General features: G+C 62.5%; 1 protein-coding gene across 1 annotated transcript; it reads right to left on the bottom strand.

Moving 5' to 3' along the window:
- Nucleotides 1–563: 563 nt before the first annotated feature.
- Nucleotides 564–10167, bottom strand: LOC148590148 (vasopressin V2 receptor-like; the record flags this gene model as incomplete). Its single annotated transcript, XM_088539422.1, has 5 exons — nucleotides 564–742; nucleotides 6313–6441; nucleotides 7473–7578; nucleotides 7627–7837; nucleotides 9941–10167. Coding segments are annotated over 5 exons (852 nt in total), but the record flags the coding sequence as incomplete, so codon positions are not given.
- Between the last annotated feature and the right edge of the window lie 1415 nt (nucleotides 10168–11582).

Raw genomic sequence — 11582 nt, 5'->3', positions numbered from 1 at the left:
CCCGCGCGGGGAGGGGGGAGAAAACGGAGGGGGGCGGTGCTGGCGCGCGCTCATTTGCATACGCGCGCTCATTGGCTGCGGCCGCTCCCGCCCCGCGCGGGGAGGGGGGAGAAACCGGAGGGGGGGCGGTGCTGGCGCGCGCTCATTTGCATACGCGCGCTGATTGGCTGCGGTTGCTCCTCGTCTCCCGCCCCGCGCGGGGAGGGGGGAGAAACCGGAGGGGGGGCGGTGCTGGCGCGCGCTCATTTGCATAGCGCGCGCTGATTGGCTCCGGCTGCTCCTCGTCTCCTGCCCCGCGCGGGAGGGGGGAGAAAACGGAGGCGGGCGGTGCTGGCGCGCGCTCATTTGCATACGCGCGCTGATTGGCTGCGCCGGAGGGGGGGGTCGTGCCATAGTGCCTTTATTGGTGCAGGCGCGCGCGCGCAAGCCCCGCCCGCACCCCGCGCAAGCCCCGCCCCCCCCCCGCCACCGTACAACATGGCGCCGCCCGCGCTGGCGCTGCGTCCGCCCGCGGTTACCGCCCCCCCGTGCAACGCGTCCCCCCGCGCCGTGAGTTCCGCGCGCTAAAGGGTCCCCCCCGCGGTAGTGTCCCCTCCGGAGCGGCGACAGCGGCGACAGCGGCGACAGGGACACAGGAGGCGCCGCATGGCCCGGGACACGCTGGGGCTGAAGGCCGCGTAGACCCAGGGGTTGGTGCAGCTGTTGAGGCTGGCCAGGAGCATCAGGATGGTGAAGGCCGGACCTGGTGGGGGGGGACAGCAGGAGGGGGTCACCCGTGGGGGGGGGATGTCCCCATGGTGTCCCCAAGGTGGCACCGTGTGGCCAGGCTGCCCACGTCGCCACAATGGCTCCCCATCGCCATACTGTCCTCATAATGCCCCAATGTTGTCCCCATGTCCCCATGGTGTCCCCATGCTGTCCCCATGGTCTCCCCATGATCTCCGCATGATGTCCCCATGATGTCTCCATCATCTCCCCATGATCTCCCCATGATCTCCCCATGTCCTTATGGTGTCCCCATGGTGTCCCCATGATCTCCCCATGTTCTCCTGATGTCCCCATGGTGTCTCCATGTCCTTATAGTGTCTCCATGATCTCCCCATCATCTCCCCATCATCTCCCCATGATTTCCCCATGTTCTCATGATGTCCCCATCATGTCCCCATCATGTCCCCATGGTGTCTCCATGGTGTCCCTATCATCTCCCCATCATCTCCCCATGGTTTTTCCATGTCCTTATGGTGTCTCCATGGTGTCCCCATCATCTCCCCAACATCTCCCCATGCTTTCTCCATGTCCTTATGGTGTCTCCATGGTGTCCCCATGGTGTCTCCATCATCTCCCCATGATCTCCCCATGGTTTCTCCATGTCCTTATGGTGTCTCCATGGTGTCCCCATGATCTCCTCATCATCTCCCAATGATCTCCCCATGGTTTCTCCATGTCCTTATGGTGTCTCCATGGTGTCCCCATCATCTCCCCATCATCTCCCCATGGTTTCTCCATGTCCTTATGGAGTCTCCATGGTGTCCCCATCATCTCCCCATCATCTCCCCATCATCTCCCCATGGTTTCCCCACGATCTCGTGATGTCCCCATGATGTCCCTCACCCTCGACGGGCGCCTCGGGGTCCCACACGGCCCACAGCTGCGCGCAGAAGAAGGGCGCCCACCCTCCCACGTAGTTGCCCAGCACGGCCAGGGCCATGCGGCGGCTCTTGGCGCGCGCGGGGCGCAGGGCGGCCGCGGGCCGCATGGCCGGGGCCAGCGCGGCCAGCAGGGCGGCCAGCAGCGCGGCGGGCGCCCCCAGCAGGGCCACCATGTCCCCATGGTGTCTCCATGGTGTCTCCATGATCTCCCCATGATCTCCCCATGTCCTTATGGTGTCTCCATGGTGTCTCCATCATCTCCCTATGATCTCCCCATCATCTCCCCATGTCCCCATGATGTCCCCATGGTGTCTGCATGATCTCCCCATCATCTCCCCATGATCTCCCCATGGTTTCTACATGTCCTTATGGTGTCTCCATGGTGTCCCCATCATCTCCCCATCATCTCCCCATCATCTCCCCATGGTTTCTCCATATCCTTATGGTGTCTCCATGGTGTCTCCATGATCTCCCCATCATCTCCCAATGATCTCCCCTTGGTTTCTCCATGTCCTTATGGTGTCTCCATGGTGTCCCCATCATCTCCCCATCATCTCCCCATGATCTCTCCATGGTTTCTCCACGTCCTTATGGTGTTTCCATGATCTCCCCCATCATCTCCCAATGATCTCCCCATGGTTTCTCCATGTCCCCATGGTGTCTCCATGGTGTCTCCATCATCTCCCCATGATCTGCCCATGGTTTCTCCATGTCCTTATGGTGTCTCCATCATCTCCCCATCATCTCCCCATGATCTCCCCATGGTTTCTCCATGTCCTTATGGTGTCCCCATGGTGTCTCCATCATCTCCCCATCATCTCCCCATGGTTTCTCCATGTCCTTATGGAGTCTCCATGATCTCCTGATCATCTCCCCATCATCTCCCCATCATCTCCCCATGATGTCCCCACGTTCTCATGGTGTCCCCACGTTGTCCCTCACCCTCGACGGGCGCCTCGGGGTCCCACACGGCCCACAGCTGCGCGCAGAAGAAGGGCGCCCACCCTCCCACGTAGTTGCCCAGCACGGCCAGGGCCATGCGGCGGCTCTTGGCGCGCGCGGGGCGCAGGGCGGCCGCGGGCCGCATGGCCGGGGCCAGCGCGGCCAGCAGGGCGGCCAGCAGCGCGGCGGGCGCCCCCAGCAGGGCCACCGTGTCCCCATGTCCATGTCCCCATGGTGTCTCCATGGTGTCTCCATGATCTCCCCATGATCTCCCCATGTCCTTATGGTGTCTCCATGGTGTCTCCATCATCTCCCCATGATCTCCTCATCATCTCCCCATGTCCCCATGATGTCCCCATGGTGTCTGCATGATCTCCCCATCATCTCCCCATCATCTCCCCATGGTTTCTCCATGTCCTTATGGTGTCTCCATGGTGTCTCCATGATCTCCCCATCATCTCCCAATGATCTCCCCATGGTTTCTCCTTGTCCTTATGGTGTCTCCATGGTGTCCCCATCATCTCCCAATCATCTCCCCATGGTTTCTCCATGTCCTTATGGTGTCTCCATGGTGTCCCCATGGTGTCCCCATCATCTCCCCATCATCTCCCCATGGTTTCCCCATGTCCTTATGGTGTCTCCATCATCTCCCCATCATCTCCCAATGATCTCCCCATGGTTTCTCCATGTCCTTATGGTGTCTCCATGGTGTCCCCATCATCTCCCCATCATCTCCCCATCATCTCCCCATGGTTTCTCCATGTCCTTATGGTGTCTCCATGGTGTCTCCATCATCTCCCCATCATCTCCCAATGATCTCCCCATGGTTTCTCCATGTCCTTATGGTGTCTCCATGGTGTCCCCATCATCTCCCCATCATCTCCCCATCATCTCCCCATGGTTTCTCCATGTCCTTATGGTGTCCCCATCATCTCCCAATGATCTCCCCATGGTTTCTCCGTGTCCTTATGGAGTCTCCATGATCTCCCCATCATCTCCCCATCGTCTCCCCATGGTTTCCCCATGTTCTTATGGTGTCTCCATGATCTCCCCATCATCTCCCCATGATCTCATGATGTCCCCATGATCCCCCCACGTTCTCATGATGTTCCCACGTTGTCCCTCACCCTCCACGGGCGCTTCGGGGTCCCACACGGCCCACAGCTGCGCGCAGAAGAAGGGCGCCCACCCTCCCACGTAGTTGCCCAGCACGGCCAGGGCCATGCGGCGACTCTTGGCGCGCGCGGGGCGCAGGGCGGCCGCGGGCCGCATGGCCGGGGCCAGCGCGGCCAGCAGGGCGGCCAGCAGCGCGGCGGGCGCCCCCAGCAGGGCCACCATGTCCCCATGTCCCCATGGTGTCTCCATGGCGTCTCCATGATCTCCCAATGATCTCCCCATGTCCTTATGGTGTCTCCATGGTGTCTCCATCATCTCCCCATGATCTCCCCATCATCTCCCCATGTCCCCATGCTGTCCCCATGGTGCCTCCATGATCTGCCCATCATCTCCCAATGATCTCCCCATGGTTTCTCCATGTCCTTATGGTGTCTCCATGGTGTCCCCATCATCTCCCCATCATCTCCCAATGATCTCCCCATGGTTTCTCCATGTCCTTATGGTGTCTCCATGGTGTCCCCATCATCTCCCCATCATCTCCCCATCATCTCCCCATGGTTTCCCCATGTTCTTATGGTGTCTCCATGATCTCCCCATCATCTCCCAATGATCTCCCCATGGTTTCTCCATGTCCTTATGGTGTCTCCATGGTGTCCCCATGGTGTCCCCATGATCTCCCCATCATCTCCCCATGATCTCCCCATGGTTTCTCCATGTCCTTATGGAGTCTCCATGGTGTCCCCATCATCTCCCCATCATCTCCCCATCATCTCCCCATGGTTTCTCCATGTCCTTATGGAGTCTCCATGATCTCCTGATCATCTCCCCATCATCTCCCCATGATGTCCCCACGTTCTCATGGTGTCCCCACGTTGTCCCTCACCCTCGACGGGCGCCTCGGGGTCCCACACGGCCCACAGCTGCGCGCAGAAGAAGGGCGCCCACCCTCCCACGTAGTTGCCCAGCACGGCCAGGGCCATGCGGCGGCTCTTGGCGCGCGCGGGGCGCAGGGCGGCCGCGGGCCGCATGGCCGGGGCCAGCGCGGCCAGCAGGGCGGCCAGCAGCGCGGCAGGCGCCCCCAGCAGGGCCACCATGTCCCCATGTCCCCATGTCCCCATGGTGTCTCCATGGTGTCTCCATGATCTCCCCATGATCTCCCCATGTCCTTATGGTGTCTCCATGGTGTCTCCATCATCTCCCTATGATCTCCCCATCATCTCCCCATGTCCCCATGATGTCCCCATGGTGTCTGCATGATCTCCCCATCATCTCCCCATGATCTCCCCATGGTTTCTCCATGTCCTTATGGTGTCTCCATGGTCTCCCCATCATCTCCCCATCATCTCCCCATGGTTTCTCCATGTCTTTATGGTGTCTCCATCATCTCCCCATCATCTCCCAATGATCTCCCCATGGTTTCTCCATGTCCTTATGGTGTCTCCATGGTGTCCCCATCATCTCCCCATGATCTCCCCATGCTTTCTCCATGTCCTTATGGTGTCTCCATGGTGTCCCCATGGTGTCTCCATCATCTCCCCATGATCTCCCCATGGTTTCTCCATGTCCTTATGGTGTCTCCATGGTGTCTCCATGGTGTCTCCATGATCTCCCCATCATCTCCCCATGATCTCCCCATGGTTTCTCCATGTCCTTATGGTGTCTCCATCATCTCCCCATCATCTCCCAATGATCTCCCCATGGTTTCTCCATGTCCTTATGGTGTCTCCATGGTGTCCCCATCATCTCCCCATGATCTCCCCATCATCTCCCCATGGTTTCTCCATGTCCTTATGGTGTCTCCATGATCTCCCCATCATCTCCCAATGATCTCCCCATGGTTTCTCCATGTGCTTATGGTGTCTCCATGGTGTCCCCATCATCTCCCCATCATCTCCCAATGATCTCCCCATGGTTTCTCCATGTCCTTATGGTGTCTCCATGGTGTCCCCATGGTGTCTCCATCATCTCCCCATCATCTCCCCATGGCTTCTCCATGTCCTTATGGTGTCTCCATGGTGTCCCCATGATCTCCCCATCATCTCCCCATGATCTCTCCATGTCCTTATGGTGTCTCCATCATCTCCCCATCATCTTCCCATCATCTCCCCATCATCTCCCCATCATCTCCCCATGGTTTCTCCATGTCGTTATGGTGTCTCCATCATCTCCCCATCATCTCCCAATGGTCTCCCCATGGTTTCTCCATGTGCTTATGGAGTCTCCATGGTGTCCCCATGATCTCCCCATCATCTCCCCATCATCTCCCCATGGTTTCTCCATGTCCTTATGGTGTCTCCATCATCTCCCCATCATCTCCCAATGATCTCCCCATGGTTTCTCCATGTCCTTATGGTGTCTCCATGGTGTCCCCATGGTGTCTCCATCATCTCCCCATCATCTCCCCATGGTTTCTCCATGTCCTTATGGTGTCTCCATGGTGTCCCCATCATCTCCCCATCATCTCCCCATCATCTCCCAATGATCTCCCCATGGTTTCTCCATGTCCTTATGGAGTCTCCATGATCTCCCCATGATCTCCCCATCATCTCCCCATCATCTCCCCATGTCCCCATCATCTCCCAATGATCTCCACGTTGTCCCTCACCCTCGACGGGCGCCTCGGGGTCCCACACGGCCCACAGCTGCGCGCAGAAGAAGGGCGCCCACCCTCCCACGTAGTTGCCCAGCACGGCCAGGGCCATGCGGCGGCTCTTGGCGCGCGCGGGGCGCAGGGCGGCCGCGGGCCGCATGGCCGGGGCCAGCGCGGCCAGCAGGGCGGCCAGCAGCGCGGCGGGCGCCCCCAGCAGGGCCACCGTGTCCCCATGTCCATGTCCCCATGGTGTCTCCATGGTGTCTCCATGATCTCCCCATGATCTCCCCATGTACTTATGGTGTCTCCATGGTGTCTCCATCATCTCCCCATCATCTCCCCATCATCTCCCCATGTCCCCATGATGTCCCCATGGTGTCTGCATGATCTCCCCATCATCTCCCCATGATCTCCCCATGGTTTCTCCATGTTCTTATGGTGTCTCCATGATCTCCCCATCATCTCCCAATGATCTCCCCATGGTTTCTCCATGTCCTTATGGTGTCTCCATGGTGTCTCCATCATCTCCCCATCATCTCCCCATCATCTCCCCATGGTTTCCCCATGTCCTTATGGTGTCTCCATGATCTCCCCATGATCTCCCCATCATCTCCCCATCATCCCCCCATCATCTCCCCATGCTTTCTCCATGTCCTTATAGTGTCTCCATGGTGTCTCCATCATCTCCCCATCATCTCCCAATGATCTCCCCATGGTTTCTCCATGTCCTTATGGAGTCTCCATGGTGTCCCCATTATCTCCCCATGATCTCCCCATCATCTCCCCATGGTTTCTCCATGTCCTTATGGTGTCTCCATGATCTCCCCATCATCTCCCAATGATCTCCCCATGGTTTCTCCATGTCCTTATGGTGTCTCCATGGTGTCCCCATCATCTCCCCATCATCTCCCCGTCATCTCCCCATGGTTTCTCCATGTCCTTATGGTGTCTCCATGGTGTCCCCATCATCTCCCCATCATCTCCCAATGATCTCCCCATGGTTTCTCCATGTCCTTATGGTGTCTCCATGGTGTCCCCATGGTGTCTCCATCATCTCCCCATGGTTTCTCCATGTCCGTATGGTGTCTCCATGATCTCCCCATCATCTCCCCATGATCTCATGATGTCCCAATGGTCTCCCCATGATGTCCCCATGGTGTCCCCTTGTCCCTCACCCTCGACGGGCGCCTCGGGGTCCCACACGGCCCACAGCTGCGCACAGAAGAAGGGCGCCCACCCTCCCACGTAGTTGCCCAGCACGGCCAGGGCCATGCGGCGGCTCTTGGCGCGCGCGGGGCGCAGGGCGGCCGCGGGCCGCATGGCCGGGGCCAGCGCGGCCAGCAGGGCGGCCAGCAGCGCGGCGGGCGCCCCCAGCAGGGCCACCGCGGCCCACGTGACGTAGGCGCGCGCGCCCCACGGCGCCGCGAACGCCGCCCGGCAGTCGCGCGCCCCGCGCCGCCCCACGGGGCGCTGCGCGAAGATGGCCGCCTGCGGCAGCGCCAGCAGCAGGGCCAGCGCCCACGCCGTGCGCAGGGGGCCCCAGCGGGGACAGCGGGGACGGGGGCAGCGGGGGGGGACGCGGGGACATGGGGGACATGGGGGGCTCGGGGAGCTTGAGGGACTTGGAGGACATGGGGGACATGGGGCATTTGGGGGACTTGGGGGACATGGGGCACTTGGGGGATATGGGGGACTTGGGGGACATGGGGGGCTCAGGGAGCTTGAGGGACTTGGAGGACATGGGGGACATGGGGGACTTGGGGGGTTCGGTGGGGTTGGGGGACTTGGAGGACATGGGGGACATGGGGCACTTGGGGGATATGGGGGACTTGGGGGACTTGGGGGACTTGAGAGAGCTTGAGGACATGGGGCACTTGGGGGACATGGGGGACATGGAGGACTTGGGGGACTTGGGGGACATATGGGGCTTGGGGGACTTGGGGGACATGGGAGACATGGAGGACTTGGGGGACATAGGGCGCTTGGGGGACATATGGGGCTTGGGGGACTTGAGAGACTTGGAGGACATGGGGGACATGGGGGACTTGGGGGACATGGGGGGCTCGGGGAGCTTGAGGGACTTGGGGGACATGGGGGACATGGGGGACTTGGAGGACATGGGGCACTTGAGGGACTTGGGGGACTTGGAGGACATGGGGGACATGGGGGACATATGGGTCTTGGGGGGCTTGAGAGACCTTGAGGACATGGGGCTCTTGGGGGACATGGGGGACATGGAGGACTTGGGGGACATATGGGGCTTGGGGGACATTGGGGACATATGGGGCTCGGGGGGCATGGAGGACATGGGGGACATGAAGGACTTGGGGGACATTGGGGACATATGGGGCTCAGGGGACTTGAGGGACTTGGAGGACTTGGGGGACATGGGGGACATGGGGGACATATGGGGCTTGGGGGACACTGGGGACTTGCAGGACATGGGGAGCTTTGGGGACATGGGGGACTTGGCCAGGCTGTGGCCAGCGGCCCCCATGGCCGGTCCCCAAGGTCCCCCTGGCCGCTGTCCTTGGTGTCCTCGGTGTCCTCGGTGTCCGCGTGTCCCCAGCGGGTGGCCCTGGTGTCCCCAGTGTCCCCGTGTCCCCAGGGGGTGGCCCCGCTGTCCCCTTGTCCCCCGGGGCGCTCGTCGCCGCCGTCCCCCTGTCCCCGATGGGGTCCCGGGGTCCCGTCCCCACCGTCCCCGCAGCCGCGGGCCCCGGGGTCCCCAATGTCCCCAATGTCCCCATTGTCCCTATGTCCTCCCCAGCAGCAAAGCCCCCTCCTCGCCCCATTGTCCCCATTGCCCCCATTGCCCCCATTGTCCCCGCTGTCCCCAACGTCCCCATCTCCCCGTGCACCTCCGCGCTGTCCCCAAGGCCACCCCCAGGGCCACCCCCATGACCGTCCCCGTGACCGTCCCTGTCCCTGTGACCGTCCCCTGCAGTGTCCCCATTGCCGTCCCTGTCCCTGTCCCCGTGACCGTCCCCAAGGCCACCACCCGCAGCATCCCCTTTGACCCCCCTGTGACCGTCCCTGTCCCTGTCCCCGTGCCCGTCCCCAGGGCCACCCACATTGTCCCCAAGGCCACTGGCAGCGTCCCCAGGGCCACCGGCAGTGTCCCCAGGGCCATCTCTGTGACCGTCCCTCTGACTGTCCCTGTCCCTGTGACCGTCCCCAGGGCCACCATCCGCAGCATCCCCATTGAGCCCCCTGTGACCGTCCCTTTCCCTGTCCCTGTGACCGTCCCCAGGGCCACCCGCAGCGTCCCCAAGGCCACCGGCAGCGTCCCCAGGGCCATCTCTGTGACCGTCCCTCTGACTGTCCCTGTCCCCCGCAGTGTCCCCAGGGCCACCACCTGCAGCATCTCCATGACCGTCCCTCTGACTGTCCCTGTCCCCCGCAGTGTCCCCAGGGCCACCACCCGCAGCATCCCCATTGCCGTCCCTGTCCCTGTGCCCGTCCCCAAGGCCACCACCTGCAGCATCCCCATTGCTGTCCCTCTGACTGTCCCTGTCCCCCGCAGCGTCCCCAAGGCCACCCGCAGTGCCACCCCCTGCAGCATCCCCATTGCCGTCCCTGTCCCTGTCCCTGTCCCCGTGCCCGTCCCCAGCACCACCCGCATTGTCCCCAGCGCCACCCGCACTGTCCCCAGCGCCCCCCGCGGCGTCCCCAGGGCCGGCACACGTCCCGGTGCCGCTCGTACGCCACGGCCACGGCGACGTACGCGGAGGCGAACATGGCGGCGCCCTGGACGTACGCGGTGCCGCGGCAGAGCGCGTCGGGACCCCGGAAGCGGCCGCCCGCGTCCCACAGCAGCTGCGGCAGCAGCGTCCCCAGCGCCACCGCCACGTCGGCCGCCGCCAGGTGACACAGGCCGCGGCGGAGGGGACGCGGCGGCCGCGGGGGACCGGCCGCCCCCGCCAGCGCCGCCAGCGCCAGCGCGTTGCCCCCCAGCGCCGCCGCCAGCGCCAGCGCCAGCACCGCCAGCTCGGCCGCCAGCAGCGCCGCGTCGCGGGGGGGCTCCGACGGCCACGGGGACGACGGGGACAACGGGGGCGTTGGGGACAATGGGGGCGTTGGGGACGTTGGGGACAATGGGGGCGTTGGGGGTGTTGGGGGCGTTGAGGTTGAGGAGGGCGGAGGCCACCAGGATGGGGACATCGATACCTGCAGAGACAAGGACATGGGGACATGGGGACATGGGGACATGCACATGGGGGTCATAGTGCAATAAGGGGACACATATGGGGACATGGGGACATGCACAAAAGTGTCATGGTGCAATAAGGGGACATGAGGGACATGCACAAAGGGGCCATGGTGCAATAGGGGGACATGCATTGGGGACATGGGGACATGGGGACAAAGGGGTCACATTGCAACATGGGGACATGGTGCAATAAGGGGACACCCATGGGGGACATGGGGACATGCACAAAGGGGTCATGGTGCAACATGGGGACACAAGGGACATGCACAAGGGACATGGGGACATGCACAAAGGGGTCATGGTGCAATGAGGGGACACGAATTGGGGACATGGGGACATGCACCAAGGGGTCACAGTGCAATAAGGGGACACATATAGGGGACATGGGGACATGCACAAGGGGGTCACATTGCAACATGGGGACATGGGGACATGCACAAGGGGGTCATGGTGCAATAAGGGGACACCTATAGGGGACATGGGGACATGCACAAAGGGGTCATGGTGCAATGAGGGGACACGCATAGGGCACACGGGGACACGGGGACATGCACAAGGGGGTCATGGTGCAATAGGGGGACACGCATTGGGGACATGGGGACACGGGGACATGCCCCACGGGCTCCCACTCCAATAGGGGACACCCCTGGGGACACCCCGGTGACAACCCCCCCCCGGCCACCCCCTGCGCCCCCCAGCAGCTGCGGCAGCAGCGTCCCCAGCGCCACCGCCACGTCGGCCGCCGCCAGGTGACACCGGCCGCGGCGGAGGGGACGCGGCGGCCGCGGGGGACCGGCCGCCCCCGCCAGCGCCGCCAGCGCCAGCGCGTTGCCCCCCAGCGCCGCCGCCAGCGCCAGCGCCAGCACCGCCAGCTCGGCCGCCAGCAGCGCCGCGTCGCGGGGGGGCTCCGACGGCCACGGGGGGGACGGGGACATTGGGGGCGTTGGGGACGATGGGGACATTGGGGACATTGGGGACACTGGGGACATTGAGGACATTGGCGACATTGGGGGTGTTGGGGATGTTGAAGGCATCAGGGACGTTGAGGTTGACAATGGTGGAGGCCACCAGGATG

Source organism: Tinamus guttatus, unplaced genomic scaffold, assembly GCF_059628265.1.
Source record: "Tinamus guttatus ecotype Peru unplaced genomic scaffold, ASM5962826v1 Tinamus_guttatus_pri_ptg001666l, whole genome shotgun sequence".
NCBI classification, from domain to species: Eukaryota; Metazoa; Chordata; class Aves; order Tinamiformes; family Tinamidae; genus Tinamus; species Tinamus guttatus.
This window is presented reverse-complemented; position numbering and strand designations above follow the sequence as displayed.